The sequence below is a fragment of the Myotis brandtii genome, unplaced genomic scaffold (assembly GCF_000412655.1).
Source record: "Myotis brandtii unplaced genomic scaffold, ASM41265v1 scaffold41, whole genome shotgun sequence".
Lineage (NCBI taxonomy): Eukaryota > Metazoa > Chordata > Mammalia > Chiroptera > Vespertilionidae > Myotis > Myotis brandtii.
Window position 1 is genome coordinate 1,357,782 of NW_005365763.1, and position 17,269 is coordinate 1,375,050.

The 17,269-nt window shown below is 36.8% G+C and overlaps 1 protein-coding gene across 6 annotated transcripts in view; it reads right to left on the bottom strand.

Annotated features, from left to right (window-relative positions):
- PARD3 (par-3 family cell polarity regulator) overlaps nucleotides 1-17,269 on the bottom strand; it is a 744,562-nt gene that overhangs the window by 360,775 nt on the left and 366,518 nt on the right. For all 6 annotated transcript variants that reach the window (XM_014545438.1, XM_014545437.1, XM_014545440.1 and 3 more), the window contains 4 exons: nucleotides 16,200-16,582; nucleotides 11,632-11,771; nucleotides 7,878-8,006; nucleotides 5,523-5,561 (listed from right to left, as the gene is read on the bottom strand). In XM_014545438.1, coding sequence (XP_014400924.1) covers nucleotides 5,523-5,561; nucleotides 7,878-8,006; nucleotides 11,632-11,771; nucleotides 16,200-16,582 — 691 coding nt within the window. The remainder of the gene's footprint in view (nucleotides 1-5,522; nucleotides 5,562-7,877; nucleotides 8,007-11,631; nucleotides 11,772-16,199; nucleotides 16,583-17,269) is intronic.

Here is a 17,269-nt window from a genome sequence, read left to right on the forward strand (position 1 = left end):
CTCTGAGGCTTGGCTCCAGCTCTGAGGCCTCGGCTGCTGAAAGCAGGTATCTGGTTTGTTTGGGTTCTATAATCGAAACACTGTTTCAACTCCAGCTCTGCGATCCCAGCTGGCTGAAAGCAGGTTACTGGGGTTTTGTTTAGCTTCTATATTTGTAACAATGTTTCAAACTGCAAGCTCAGAGGTCGGCAGCAGCAGGCGGGGAACGTTGGCTTCCTCCGTCACTGAAGCAAGCAAGCCTCCTGTTAGCTTCAAGCTGCCTGGCAGCCGGCCGCCATCTTGGCTGGCAGTTAATTTGCATATCACCCTGATTAGCCAATGGGAAGGGTAGCGGAGGTATGGCTAATTACCATGTTTCTTTTTTATTAGATAGGATATCCTATTGGTTTTGTTTATCTGGAGAGCTCTAATATATCCACGAATATCTTATCCAAGTTGGACATTCACATCAGAGTGTCCTATATCAAGGGAATGAACTTTTCAAAGGCAAAGAGTTTGTTCATGACGTGAAACAAGTGACCTTGAGACTTTGCTGAGTATTCAGCATTCTGTCCCATTCTGAATTCGGTAACCTAAAACCACAGTTTCTGATTCCCCACTCTCATTAATTAATACAATATTTCAACAATGTAATTGGAAATTTACATCACAAAAACGCAAAACGTCTATTAGCTACTATTATGCAATTACCCTAATCATCAACCTTAATGCTTTTATTAATTTCTCAGACTAAATCAGTTATGGATCATGGTGAAAAATCAGTCAACAAACTAATTGAAATTTAAGACATAACTGTTCTCAAGGTGCTTACAATAACATGGCAGTTTAAATAATAGCAGAGAATTTCAAGACTTAAATTAATTTAATGGTTAGTCATCACATGGTATCAAGAGTGGGAGAGGCCCTGGAAGCCAGTTTGCTAAATTAAAATTTTAACAGAAAGCCTTTCACAACCCAAAATGGTACTCCATTCAGAGCAGAGCAGAAACAAAGCCAAAAATATGAGGACGCATTTTGAAAAGAAAACATTTGAAAAAAGACTCTATGCTTTTTTAATTTACTTGGAAAACTCTCCTCAGGAAAAAAAAAAATTCCATTTGTAATTGGGAATCCCAGGCAACAAGCATATGTATAGTACTACTTCTGTTTAGGTGACTTAATTGTCATTACCTCTGGCATGCTCTCATGAATACACAGGGCTTATGGGTGAGGAATGGATTAGAATGGACCCTGATTCTCAAAGGAATAAATACCACATTAAAAGTCCATGCTGCTGCTACCCCTTAGTGATTGAAAAGTTCTGGGCTAATCACCAATGCCCTCACTAGCACTGACCTACCTATCTTTATTGCTTACAGCATCATGTCCTATCTCAAACTCTCTTAAGCATTAACAGATGTAGTTTATGTCTGAAGTCATTCTGTTTTCCAGAAATTTCTATGATATGAAGATTCTAACAACAAAGAGTGTTCTCTACCCAGGGATCACACTAGGAAATACTGCCCCCATGTAGCATTCATTTTGAAACTGATTCATGGTTTGGTTATTGCTATACAGAAGTATTCAAATGCACACACTCATACACAAATAATCTACCACGCATTTATTGTCTAAGGACACTGTGGCTTCTTCATGCTTGCACAGCATTCTTCCTCCAAAGTTAACAAAAAGATTTTCACATATTTTATCTTAAAATGTTTTGGTACTTTTTTAGGTTTAATTTCAGAATCAACTGGGATTTATTTTACTGTATGGTGAGAAAAAAAAGAAATCTAACTTTTTAAATTGAATGGCCAATTAATTGTTTTAAACATTAAAGAAACCATCCCTTACTACTATTTTGAAATGCCACTCTTAACATACATCTACACAGCAGGTCTATTTCTAGCATCTACACTAATAAAAGGGAAACATGGTAATTAGCATATGACCGCTAACCTTTTCATTGGCTAATCAGTGAGTATATGCAAATTAACTGTCAGCCAAGATGGCGGCCGGCAGCCAGGCACTGAAGCGAGCAGGTGGCGCCCCAACCCCCTGATCGGCCCTGCTCTGTGGGTGATAGAGGGTGGTGCCCCAACCCCCCTCCACGGGCCTTGCTCTGTGTGTGACAGGGTAGAGCCATAACCTCTCCATTGGCCCTGCCCCGAGTGTGACAGTGGTGGCGCCCCAACCCCCTGCTGATTGGCCCTCTGTGGGTGATAGAGGGTGGTGCCCCAAGCCCCCTCCACGGGCCTTGCTCTGTGTGTGACAGGGTAGAGCCATAACCTCCCCATTGGCCCTGCCCTGAGTGTGACAGGGGGGAGCTCCCCAACCCCCTGATTGACCCTGCTCTGTGTGTGACAGGGTACGAAGCCCCAACCCCCCTGATGGGCCCTGCTCTGTGAGTGACAGGGGGCAGCGCCCCAACCCCCTGATCGGCCTTGCTCTGTGCGTGACAGGGGGTGGCGCCACAACCTCCCCATCAACCCTGCCTTGAGTGTGACAGGGGGCGGTGCCCCAACCCCCCAATCGGCCCTACCCTGAGCGTGACTGAGGGTGGCATCGCAACCTCCCGATCCGCCCTGCTCTGTGCATGACAGGGGGTGGCGCCCCAACTCCCCAATCGGCCCTGCTCTGAGCCTGACCAGGGGCTGCACTTAGGGATTGGGCCTGCCCTCTGCCACCAGGGAGCAGGCCTAAGCCAGCAGGTCGTTATCTCCCAAGGGGTCCCAGACTGGGAGAGGGCACAGGCCAGACTGGGGGACCCCCCTCCCCCGCCCCCCGAGTGCACAAATTTTTGTGCACCGGGCCTCTAGTCTATATAATAAAAGGCCAATGGCCGTAACGACCAAAATGAACAAACAAATGGTCACAAGGAAGTGCATGGAGCACCGCTCAGTCCCTCCCCTGTGGCCCACAGGCTCCTATCACAGCAAGGCTGGTGGCCAGCAGGCGGGTGGGAGGGTGCGAGGTGGGCGCGGCAAGAGAGGCAAGGGCCTGATCCGCAGCTGCTGCGGAGGCTGCAGATCAGGCCCAGAGATATGCCCGGAAAGAGAGACAGCTGTCAGTGGGGTCGTTCTGGATTTCCCAGAAGAGCCAATGGCTGTCTAGGAGGCGGAGCTTTTGACACTGACTGGTATAGAAACCGACCAATCAGAAACAAATCTGGGTGAAGTGTGAAGAGCCAATAGCTGCCTAGGAGGCAGAGCTTTTGACACTGACTGGCATAGAAACCGACCAATCAGAACCTAATCTGGGTGAACTGTGAAGGCAGAACCTGAGGTGGGGGCTGAGGAGGGGTTTGAAAGGCAACAGCTGTTTGGCGTAAGGTGTAAGAAAGCGGTTCAATTTTTTAATAACCAGTTTGGCAGTAAGTGTATATGGCTGGCTATCAGTCCTGATATAGGGGTTATGTATTTTTGTCTGCCAAAAGCAACTCCTCCTGCTGAAAAATGCTTCCCCCCCTCATTTAAGCAATCCTATCCTACATAATCTAATAAAAGGATAATATGCTAATTAGACCGCATCAACCGGCCATCTTCCGGATGTCCTACTTCCTTCCGGACAAAGCCATGGTGGTGGGGGCCGAGGCAGAAGCAGTTGGGGGCGAGATCAGGCTGGCAGGCGAGGGCAGTTGGGGGTGAACTGGCCTGTAGGGGAGGGCAGTTGGGGGCAACAAGGCCTGCAGAAGAGGGCAGTTGCGGACAACCAGGCCTGCAGGGGAAGGCAGTTGGGAGAGAGATCAGGCCAGCAGGGGAGGGCAGTTGGGAGTGACCAGGCCTGCAGCGGAGGGCAGTTGGGGGCAACCAGGCAGGCAGGGGAGGGCTGTTGGGGCATTAGGCAGGCAGGCAGGTGAGTGGTTTGGAGCCAGTGGTCCTGGATTGCGAGAGGGATGTCCGACTGCTGGTTTAGGCCCGATCCCTTAATCAGTAGTCAGACATCCCCCAAGGGGTCCAAGATTGGAGAGGGTGCAAGCCGGGCTGAGGGACAACTCTCTCCCCCGCCCCATGCACTAATTTCATGCACTGGGCCTCTAGTCACTAATAAGTATTTTAGTTTTAGAGTACTTTTTGTCATCATTTTAAAATAGTATAAAAATCACTCTTGTGCCCACTTTATTCTTTAGAATCAATCTGTTCAATTTCCCTCACCTTTCAACCAACCCCACCACACACACACATACACATGCATGCACACACACACACACACACACACACACCACTGTGATTCTGATTAGCTGTCACTGATCTATTGATTTTAGAATTAAAAAATTAAGACTATGAATTTTCTACAACCCATACTTATGAATGTATAATATTATTATGGTTGTTTACTGATTTTCCTTTGAGGTCTGATTTGTCATCCATCTTTGTAATTATGAAATCTTTGTAGCACTGTTTCTAATTTATTCTTAATTTTTCCAACTAAATCTAAGTTATAAGTTATATTATAACTTGATAGCTAGAACAGATAATAATAGTGTGAACCACAAGCACTGTACTTTAAAATATTACATAGGTTTTATATATTTTGTTTGTTTGCTTATTAGGTTCAAATTTGCTTATTTATGAATCTGTAAAGAAAATCAAACCTAATTATGTTATTCAAATTCTTCATATCCCTACCATTTTGGGTCTACCTAATATGACAATTTTTGAAAATATGTATTAGCATCACCATGTGGATATGGTTTTGTTAAATTTTCTTTCTCCTTACAAGAGTTTGGGAATGATATGTTTTGTGCTATGTTGTTTGATGTGTAAAAGGCCCTAACTGTTAGAATGTTACCAAATGACATTATATATCAATATAAACACCTTTCTTTTTTTCCCCCATGCAGGGTATCCATGCTAAAAAATTATTTTCAGAACTCATATGACATGTCTTACTTTCACTGTGTTAGTACTATCTGGTAGAACTCAACTTATTTATTTATCTCCAGTCTGTATGTATTAGGATTTGTTTTCTAAACAGAATACAACTAGATTTGCATTTTAATCCATGTTGGGAATACTTACTTTTATTAAGTTACCCCTTTATAATAGGCTAATATAATTTGTACTAAAATACCTCTGTATTTAGCCTAATTACTGACATTTTATTTTTCCTGATTACAACACATTTTTATTGTGCTTTTAGTCCTCCCTATTTTTTCTGTGTCTGAATCAAGTTTTGTTTTTGTTTGTTTTTTTCACTTTGTAGCCACTTATAGCATTCCACAACTCATGAAGTTCTTCACATATATGTCAAACTACCAGACTCACCAACTTTTGGTCTCTCTTATGCAGTTAATAGAAAATTAATCTAATCTATCTCCCTTTTTTGTCTAACCAAAAATAAGCTGAAATATTCTATATTGGGGATAATAACAGTAAGTCACCTTAAGACAATACCACTTTGGAATTTAATAAACTTAGGTAATATCTATATGTGCCAGGAAAAGGGAGGACAAGTTAACTTCATATTTACTTAATTAGTAAGAAGTTAGTGCCACTTATCTTTCAAACATCTCTGCATCCTGAAAAAGACAAAGCTCTTACCGTTTCTTTTGGAATCTGCATCTGGCTTGGCTCTGCATTCTAGAAGAATTGAAGAAAAACATAAATACAGACTGACCAAAGCCATCTTCAACACAAAGGGACACAAGGTTTAATTGAAAGGAAATTATACTGGTTTTTAAAATCCACAAAATAAATAGAGTGTGATTATATTTTGGCCGATGTATTACTCTGTCTTCCAAACTTTCACTGGGATGCTTATGTTATCTTGTGTGGGTGTGTGTTTTACGTTTTTCTAGATGTATGTTTTTAATTGCTCATTCACAGTACATCATCAATTTAGTAGAGAAAGAAAATCAAATCTCACCAAACAGCTCTTCTATTCATAGCACTATTTCTAATTTATTTTTAATTTTTCCAACTAAATTATGTTATATGATAACTTGATAGCTAGATCAGATAATAACAGTGTGAACCAAAAGTATTGTACTTTAAAATATTACATATGTTTTAAATGTGATTTATTTCATATATTATAGAGTAGCTTTAATTACACAGTTACAAGGTTAATTTAAAATCTACATATTGATAAAAGTATTTCATTGTAGACACAGAATTTATACACAGACACCCCAAACCAAGGAAAAGTTTGGTCATTGGATTAAAAGATCATTTTAAATGCACCCTTTAAGTTTTCAGAATTTTATTCTTCTAAATCTTGACAAGCAGATGCAACATTAGTAACAGACTGACGGCCTACTGGCTCACTCCTTAATGAAACGCTCAAAGGCAATAAATTAAATAACCAAGGAAAAAAAGTAGGTAGCAGAAGGGGAAAACAGAAGCGTGTAATATCAAAATTGGACAAGAAGAACCTCAATAACCTTAAGCTGACTGTCTGTTGGCACTAACTCTAGAAAGGCTGCTTAAGAGCGTGTGCAAGCTTTGGCAATCTAATAATGCTATTACCCAAACTCATACTGAGGAAGAATTAAAGCTTCATCAAATCATATCTAAATCTTAGTTTTGCTTTAAATGCAAATTTACAACTTAATAAAGACATCTCCAGATTTAGGATCAGGTGGCATTTTAAGCACAAAATTGAATAACAGTGTGGGGGAAAGAGTAATGCATTAAACATTTTAAAATAGAAATTTTTCCAAAATCTACTTAAAACAAAAGTGCTCACTTTTCAGTTTTATTAAAATCTGAAATTTCCACAAAATCACAAAAAATTTTGGATCTGTTAGTAACCATGAGATGGGACATTTTTATAACTAAAATTTATCTGACTTATAATAAAAGGGACATTTTATTCACCATGGCACATCCATACTTGAAGTATCAGCTTAAGACCATGGTCGGCAAACCGCGGCTCACGAGCCACATGCGGCTCTTTGGCACCTTGAGTGTGGCTCTTCCACAAAATACCACGTGCAGGCACGCATGTACAGTGCGATTGAAACTTCATGGCCCATGTGCAGAAGTCGGTATTCTATGGAAGAGCCAGTATTTTGTGGAAGAGCCGGTATTTTGTGGTAATATGAATTGTTTTTTAGACAAAGCTATAAAGCTATCTGAAAGAGATGTCAAATGTTGTAAAATGACCCAGCTAGAATATTTAAAATACCATTTGTACATGAAGTAAAACAATTTTCACCACATCAAAAGATAAAGGTGATTCCTCCAATTATGTTGTTTTTATATATAAATAAACTTTGCCCTTTTTTCAGAAAAACACTTAGGACTATGTTAACTTAATATACATATTTCCTTTTCACCAATACTACATAAATACTCTTATTTAATATTTAGATGTGTTGATATATGCATAAAAACTGAAACAGTTTGCAAAAAAAGTTTTTTCATTTGATTTATGTTATTTGCAAAAATGTTTATGTTAGTAACTAATGGTCATGGGGCTTACTGACACTCAAGTCTTTTTATTTTCAATAACAATATTTTAAAGGTATTCCTTTTCTTATAAGAAGCAAGCATCTTTATTTGCTTCCATGAAAATCTGAAATCTGAAGGTTTGTCACAGGTAGTAGAGAACACAGCAAACTTTCAACAAGAGCCTTTGAAGTGACAGTAATGAAATAATCAACATCTCTGTATTCAATCAAGCCATCAGAAATTATTCAGTAATAAGCATTTGCTGTCCTAGAAAATATCCCTGCAATCTGATTTTTAAATAACCCTACACTCAACATTGTAGATATCTATTTCCAGACCTGAAGAAATTTGAGAAAAGAATGCCTGTAAGGTTGAAAGACATATAAAATATAGAAACTACTATGAAAATATCCCAATAAACATTGGTCGTCAGGTAGGTAGCCCAGACCAACCCTGGCTCATGTGCATCAGAAATCTTTCATGTGCTCTAAATTTACACACCAGTTCCCTTGGGTGGAAGGCATCTTCTTGGCGAAAGACCAGAAGGCTCACTGTCCCTTCCATCTTGGTGCTTCTCAACAGGGAAACAACTTCCTCTTGGGATTTGCCTGCTAAATCTACTCCATTTACCTAAAACAAACAAAAAGTTTTCAGCTGCAATCCTGTGCAAACAGATAACAGAAGAAAAGACACACATTGTAGAACTGATCATATCTGCTATAAAACATAACCCATTTCATGGTAAAATTCTGCATAATCTGATAACCATCAGGCTGTTGTGCTAATAAAGAAATGCAGATCAGGTTTCTAGAAGTGAGACATGAAGTAGTAAATCTTTCAGTGCTTATCAAAAAATCAAAAGCTACAGTCACCAGAGCATTAACAAGTAATAAACAAATTATATAACATGTCAAGTTAACACAAAACTTCCTGGCTGTGAACTGAGATATCTTGGTGGCCTGTGTAGCATAGGTTTTCTTATACCAAAATAAAAAGTTGTATCTTTTATAGGGGGCAGTAAAAACACACTCAAAAATATTTTGAGCAAAAATATTTTAACTTTCAATGTAATTCTACTAACAATTATGAAGATAAACTTTTTCATCCCTAAAAGGCTAACATTAAAGAAGCATCTCCACAAAATAATCCTGGAGATAATTTTGGAGGAATAGCAATATTTCACCTCAATATTCTTCAATGTTTTAAGAAAATTCTACCAAAACAAAAAGATTTAAAAGAACCAAGTCCTGAGAATTATATCATTTTTATTTTGTAGGAAGTATAATAACATTATCAGAAAGCACTATATATTTAACAGAAATGAGAGTGGAATTTGCTTTTTAAAAGTACTATATCTCTGCCCTAACCAGTCTGGCTCAGTGGATAGAGCGTCGGCCTGCAGACTGAAGGGTCCCAGGTTCGATTCCGGTCAAGGGCATGTACCTTGGCTGCGGGCACATCCCCAGTAGGGGGTGTGCAGGAGGCAGCTGATCGATATTTCTCTCTCATCGATGTTTCTAACTCTCTATCCCTCTCCCTCCTTTCTGTAAAAAAATCAACAAAATTTATTTTTAAAAAAATAATAAAAAAATAAAAGTACTATATCTCATTTTCTTACACAAAAATAGCATTTTGTCCAAGCCAGTTAAGTATATTATTTAAATTGTAATATCGAAATCTTCCTGTAATTAGAATATGTTTTGGAACCTTTCCCCTCTATTAAAAACCATCTTACCGGTATATAGTTCAATATACTACTAAGGGATTGCAAGAAATAGATAAGTAATAATAGGTTAAAAGGAAGCAAAAAATTTCTAAGTAATAAAAACATCTTTTGATAATTTTTCTATATGCTTCCAGATATCCAGATACTCATAAAAACCCACAGAATTACTGATATTGTATATAGATACTAAACAATTAGATTTAAAACATGTGAAATGTAGTTTCAATTTTAAGAGAAAGCTAATAGCTATAAAAAATAAAACCTAACTCAGAAAAAATACAGGTTGCAGGCCCTTCCCATTGCTAAAAATAAAAAATAAAAAATAGTCTTTGTGATGTGGAAACAGTAGAGCAATTATGTGATGAAAGAGAGACTCAAAAATCAAATAAGGACCTTTAGAAAGAAAGAAGGTTACCCAGGGACAAATTCAGGGAGAGGAAGAGGTCTGGGAAAGAAGGACAGATAATTTTTTTTTTTTTTTTTGGACTCAGAGGCAAAGATTCAAGTCCCAGCTGAGATTCTTACTAAATAAAACAATCTACAAGTACAAACTAAAAATAATATTCTAGTTGACCCTTGAACAACATGGGTTTAAACTACACAGACCCACTTATACACAGATATTTTTTTCAATAAATAAGTACAGTACTATAAATGTGTTTTCAATTCCTTATGATTTTCCCAATAACATTTTATTTTGTCTAGCTTACTTTATTGTAAGAATACAGTCTATAATGCATATAATGTTAAATATGTGTTAATCATCTGTTTATGCTATTGGTAAGGCTCTGAACAACAGTAGAATACCAGTAGGTGAGTTTATGGGGAATCAAAAGTTATACTCATTGGTTATAAAATGTACACAGACAGTAGGAGGGTGAGGGCATGTGCTGGGGGGTGGGAGAGGTCAATGGGGAAAAAGAAGACATATGTAATACTTCAAACAATAAGAAATTTAAATTAAAAAAGAAGTTATACTCAGATTTTCGACTGCGTTGTTCAATGATCAATTCTACACAATTTATATACCAAGGACAAGTGGTCCCTTTTATAAACAACACCTTAAATATAATTTGTACTCAAACCTTTCCTTTTATTTAGCCTCTTCTATCAATGTCTGTTTAAAATATAGTGTCATGTGAATGAGAAAAAAAGAATAAGAGCTTAAGATTTAAGTAATCTAGGTACAAAATGTAGGCATGAAAAAAATCAAGAAATGTTTAGGACAGTTAAATATGGAGAGTTCAAATGACCGAATGATTCCTCTTCTGACAATTTATCCAAAGAAACCCAAAACACTGATTTGAAAGAATATATGCACCCCTATGTACATTGCAGCATTATTTAAGAGCCAAGAATTGGAAATAGCCCCCAAAACCCATCAGGAGATGAGTGTATAAAAAATACCTGTGGTACATTTACACAATGGAATACTACTCTGCTGTAAAAAGGAAGAAAATGTTATCCTTTGTGACAGCACTGATGAACCTAGAGAGCATTATGCTAAGTGAAATAAGCCAGTCAGTGAAAGACAAGTACCATGTGATTTCACTCATATGTGGCATTTAATGAACAAACTAAATTGCCAAGAAAAATAGAAACAGAATCAAAGAGAGCAAGCAGACAGCTCTAGTAAGAGGGAGGAGCGGGGAGAGGGATTGAAAAAAAAAATAAGAGAGAACTCATGGACATGGACAACAGTGTGGTGATTCCAGGGGTGAAGGGGGATGGATGGGTAGAGGTGGTAGAGGGCATATAGGGGATAAAAGATCATGGAAAAATAAAATTAAATTTAAAAATGTATGAAAATACAGGAAAAGGGGTAATATGCCAGGTAAAAATGTTAACATTAGAATTTGAATACTATTTAATATCTGTTGCTAAGAATACAGAGTATGTTTTCTGAAGAAAACACTAAGAAAAAATGGCTAATAAAGTATACTTTTACTCACTATTTATCCCCTTTAATTCCATATGCACAAACATTCACATAAACAGAAATTCTGTATATTTATGGAAGTCGAAGACATTTCCAAAGACCAATGAACGGAAACTCATAAGGCATAGAAAGGAAAATTTGAAAACTGTTTTCTTTTTGTTCTGACATTTTATTTTTATGTCTCAATTTATTTTCCATGCTGCCATTTAAAAACTTCCGGTTCCTCTCATTAAAATATACTGTTTCATTTACTTCAACTGTCTCTGTTCTGATTACAAAGTAGATAGCATTTCTATATTGCCAGACATAAATGTAAAGCTATCTAGAATATAACCTCATAGGCATTGTACTTATATAATATCAAAATGTTGTGGTACCTCATAAAACAAATGTCTGGGTTACTAAATCTTGAGTACACTAAACAAAAAAGGTATTTCTTATCAAATAACATGGGACAATGTAAAAGTAAAGCATAAATGCATTGTTTCGTGATGCATACTTCTGCTAAAATATGTTTCATATTTTATAAAAATATTTTTAAAAAAATAACTTCCAAGAGTTATGGAACTTCTGACTTGGAAGCCTCTCACCTCTACCAGGCGGTCTCCTGCCTTCAGTCTCCCATCTTGGATGGCAGCCCCCCTGGGGAGGATGTTTTTCACATAAATGGGAGCTGAGCCACCTATTGTTACATCTCTGGAAGTGATGCTGAATCCCAAACCTTCTGTACCTAAATATATAGCAGAAAATGAAAGGAAATAAAATGAGATCTGTCAAAGTTTACAAGTATATTATACATTTAAAATAATTGTTATTATTCTCTATACCAACTTAACATTTTATAACTTTCACAGTGGCCTACATGTCTTCTAGTATTTTAAAAGTTGCAAAAGATTTTTCAAAATATACTAAATTCTGAAAGGTCTAAATGCTTTACATATCAAAATTCATTATTTTGAGAAAAAATTGGAATCTATCTAAAGACTGACTAAAGATAATATACATATATAGAAATATGGTTGCTAAAAGTTATTAAATTGGTCTAAACCTTTGATTATGAAAATAAACTTAATTTCTTTATAATACAAAACAAAACTTCTGTTAAAATGCACAGTACCTCCAATAGCAAGTATTATTAGTCACAGCAATTTGCCAACAGAATGAAACCCATTATAATTGCCTAGTTCTCTTCTAACTCACCTAAATCTGACCATGTACATTTGAAAAAAACAACCAATAAGGCAAAAATACCCAGTAAAGAATGATCACAGATCATGATGGCAGGTCTGAAAATCAACATCATATTTAAAGGTGCTAAACTTAATGAGGCATTTAAAAATTACTATGCTGGTTTGTATAATTGAAATTCAAAGTCACTTGGCAGCTTTCTTGACAGGCACTCTTATAAGCTCAATACAGTGTAGAAGGTTGTTATATGTCACCAGAACCAACATGCAATAGGCCAGAATAAGCCTAGAAAAAAATGTGAAGATAAAATTTTTTTTAATGAATCCAAGAACTTTTGTAATATTTTAATAATGATTAATTTCTACTAGAAGGTTTTAAAAAGTTACTTAAGATATTAGGTTGCATTTCAGTTATAACGATATTCGAACACATACTTGCTCATTTCAGAATGAATAAAGAGATGTGTAAAGGCGAAAAATTTATAACATTCATTCATTTGATTCAGCACTCAGTATAAAACTATGAGGAAGAAAATATATTCTATAAGTAAACAAACAAATATGGGCAAATAAATATGAGTGAAAAAGTGAGTTAAAGAAACATAAAGTAGAAATGAAGAAAATATCAAATAATTATACCTACATCAAAAACTACTGTAAATATTTTCAAGTTCAAACAAAGCATTCATTTACTGCAAATCTAAAGTCACTTTAATATGGCTGGCCTATTCATTTCTTAAGTCTTCTGTGCTGAAGACTGGAAGGGCACATTGTCCATATGAAATTTTCCTAATTATTCTGCTGGGACTTTTCCATATGTCTCTGTGCCTTCATGAAACTCTAATGACTTACAATAACATTTATTAAGAAAAAATTCTAAATTATTCTCCTTTTGCAATATTAATTTATATGAATTATAAAGGCTGACTGAACCTTAATACTACTAAAATATTAGCAATAACCTCTAAGTCTGTAAGCTAAAGTTTCAAGCAATGACCTTTAAAAGAAAGATAGATATCAATTTTCATTTAGCAAAGCCAACAAAATATTTTGCACTGACTGAAACAGATTACTGATCTTCCCTTCTGACTTTATTAAAAAGCTAATTTCTACAAAAGAGCAGGGTATTTGAGAATGCCAAAATGGCAATAAATATTAAGAAATCATAATTATGGAAGCAAGTACATAGGGGCTACTCTATTTTATGATATTATATGGCATAGTTCCAAAATTATGACAGAGAATTTTAATGAAGGCTTCATTTTTTAAGTACTTAAAACTGATCTCGGTTTATGAAGAGCTTCTGTCAAAGCATGTCAGGTCACTTAGAAGTGAATTTAAAGTTTAACACTGACATACCCTAAGTCTTTTATGTACTTCTTTAAAATGTTAAATGTGCCCTAGCTGGTTTGTCCCAGTGGATAGAGTGTCCCACTATGGACCTAAGGTTCCCGGGTTCAATTCTAGTGAAGGGCACTTACTTGGGTTGGGAGCTCCTCCCCAGCAAGGGCCCTGGTCAGGGCACGTGCAGGAGGCAACCAATCAATGTATTTCTCTCACATAGATATTTCTCTCTGTCTTTCCCTGTCTCTTGCACTCTCTCTAAAAATCAATGGAAAATATCTTCCAGGGAGGATTAAAAAATAAATTAATTAAAATGTTAAATGTAACATAATTGGTAAAAAACATCTATTAACTACAATGAAAGCTTGTTCAACTCTCATGAAATTATTATTTAAATAGATGTATTTAGTATTAATCAAAGACAATCAGCATTCTTCACTGTTATTCACAGTAAACTATTTTTATGTAAAATATTTGTAAGTATTGGCAGGAACCCACAGGCAGTTTCAACATTTTATCATGGATTCTCACAGCAAATTAAAATCATGGTAGATCTATAAAGCTCTATAATATTTAAATTACTCAAGATCAGCAAAATATTTAAAAGAAAATCATTGTTTCTATTTTTCTTATGTTGATTGAGCACATTCTTTGTAAACTAGCTTGTATAAAATGTAATCATAGCTTTTAAAATGCTATTAAAATAAAAGTTTCTTTATTCAAAAAATGATTTTATTTAAAAAGTTCATATATCATGAATTGCTAAAATATAAGAATTGTATCAAAAACTGTAATAAACTAAATAAATATGCCTGTATCAGTGTAAAAAGGTAAAGATATTTGTAAACTAATAGCTATATGACAATGACCAGGTAAAATGTTTATCCTTTGTTGAGAGATCCCAAGCAGAACTTTATCTTTTTTACAACTCTATTTGTGTTTCTTTTTTTTTTTTAATAATATATTTTATTGATTTTTTACAGAGAGGAAGGGAGAGGGATAGAGAGTTAGAAACATCAATGAGGGAGAAACATTGATCAGCTGCCTCTTGCACACCCCCTACTGGGGATGTGCCCGCAACCAAGGTACATGCCCTTGACCGGAATCGAACCTGGGACCCTTCAGTCTGCAGGCCGACGCTCTATCCACTGAGCCAAACCGTTTAGGCCTGTGTCTTGATGTTTTTGCTTAAAAATTAGGGCCTGTCATTTTAGTAGAGCAACAGGAAGAAAGAGGATCTGCCATTTCTCATTTAGGAATTAACAGAGCTTAAAGGGGTTTATGTTGATATGATTCTGTGTTTGTAATGGGTTTCAAAAGTGGAGTAAAGCTGTCAGTTCCTAATCATGTCAACTAAGTAGTTGGAGCTTAAAAGTCAATAATCAGAAATAAGGAATCTGTGGTTCACATAAACCTCAATGAAAGAACATGACTTAGAAAGTAATGAGGAATCTCAGAGCTTACAAGTTTGTAAACCTTACCCCACATAGAAAGAAAAATTGTCTACATGTCAAGATATGGAATGTTCTAGTAGGAAACTAATGCCATCAGCAGGCAGGTGATGTGAGGTAATTGCTCAACTTTCTCTTGGGTTCATTTCCATCTAACTACAGGAATTGGTTGGGCTCATAAAAAGAAAAATATCTATATAAATAAAAGGCTAATATGCAAAGTGTCCCCTCGAGAGTTTGACCGGGAGTTCGATCGCTCACTATGCTGACCACCAGGGGGCAGTGCAGAATGAAGGAAGTCCCCAGCCTACAACCAGCCGCTGGCAGCCGGGGAAGGGAGGCTCTGGCCGGCAGCCGGAAGGCCCCAATTGGCCCTGATTGCCAGCCAGGCCTAGGGACCCTACCCGTACACGATTTTCATGCACCGGGCCTCTAGTTCTTACAATAACACCATTTTGAAAGACAATTTAAAAACATATCAAAATGATCAGCTAAAATTGATCACTGATAGCAAAAGTATATCTCAATGCCTGGAGAGGACAGCAATTGGTAATTAGAAATTCTAGCATATGCTTTAAGTCATGGATCCTGTACACAAGGATACATAGTCTATAGGACAGGGATACTTAAAGAAATAAGTTGATATAAGGTATATGTAATAAAGAATTAGCAAGGCCCATTATAATCCTCCTGTCTCCTTAAGAAACAGAAGCAGTATAATATCCTGGAAAATTGGACTAGTTTCTCTTCATTCTACCGCAAGCCATTAAAACAGTGTCAGAGGAATCAATCACTTCCAATAACCAAAATGGTAGCATTGAAATGGGAGGACCTTTCTAAAGTCCTCATCAAGTGGGATGATCAAAACAGTCAAATCCTCACTACTGTTTTGGGTTTGAATGTAACATCCTGAAATCATTTTCCTTCATTGTTAAAAATTTTACTGCAATAGTAACTGCTATCTTCATATGAAACTCATTTTTTAAAACCTTATTCTCTGATCATTTCAATTTTTATATAGCCAAATTCATCTGAAAAGAATAAAAATACATTGTAAATACTTTTTAACAAATCATTACATTACTTCTTTCACATAATGGAATAAAACATAGGGTGTTTTGGGTTAGTCGGTTTAGTTTTAGAAGAAATTCCATCAAACAAAAACAAGGTTTGTACCTTTCTTAAGCTGGATATTCAGCCTCTTGCCTATTTTTTTGGTGTTATAACCACTGCTTACACTTGTTCCAAATACACCTTGTGGTGCTGGGGCTGGAGCTGCTGGTGGCTTTCCAGAGGGCTGTGTACTCTGAGGTAGTCGTGGGTGCGAGTCCATCTGTTCGGCCTGGTGGGTCAGTCTGGGTACTCTCTGTGGTGCCTGAAGCCCTGCACTGTTCACACTTCTATTATCAATATACTGGCTATCAGGGCTGAAGCAGCCTGAATAGTCATTGTTCTTCTCACTTTGGGAGAGTTGTTCATACTGCTCTTTATTTGCTGCAGGAACCACATGGAACCAAATGATGGGTGTACGCATGGCCTGTCGAAACATATGCTGTGCTCTGGGTTTGAGAATGAATGGAAAATTAGCAAATTAAGACTTGCAGACTAGAAGATATTATGAGCTTAATTAAGTATACAAATTAAGCAACAAGGAATGATACACTTTGTTGAGACTGAAAACCGAAATTCTGATATCCCATTTATCAATCATGTTTGCAAACTCTGATAGAAGCATAACTGTTTCTCCAAAATTAAATTTCTCATTCTCTAAATAAAAAGGAGAAAATTATCATAACTACAGATAAAATACTGTGCTCTAAACTATAAATCATTAAATAATAGTTTAAAGGACAATGGAGGTATTATAATTTCAATATTAATAGAAATTAAATACAACCTCCTCTCTACAACCTCCAATACCACTTTTAAAAAATTATAGCACAGCTGGTATTGCTCAGTGGTTGTGGGTGGACCTATGAACCAGGAAGTCATAGTTCGATTCCCAGTCAGGGCACATGCTCAGGTTGCAGGTTCAATTCCCAGTGTGGGGCATGAAGGAGGCAGCCAATCAATGATTCTCACTCATCACTAATCTTTCTTTCTTTCTTCCTTTCTTTTCTCTTCTTTCCTCTCCTTTCCTTTTCTTTTCTCCTTTTCTTTTCCTTTCTTCCTTCCTTCCTTCCTTCCTTCCTTCCTTCCTTCCTTCCTTCCTTCCTTCCCTCTCTTTCTCTCTCTCTCTCTCTCTC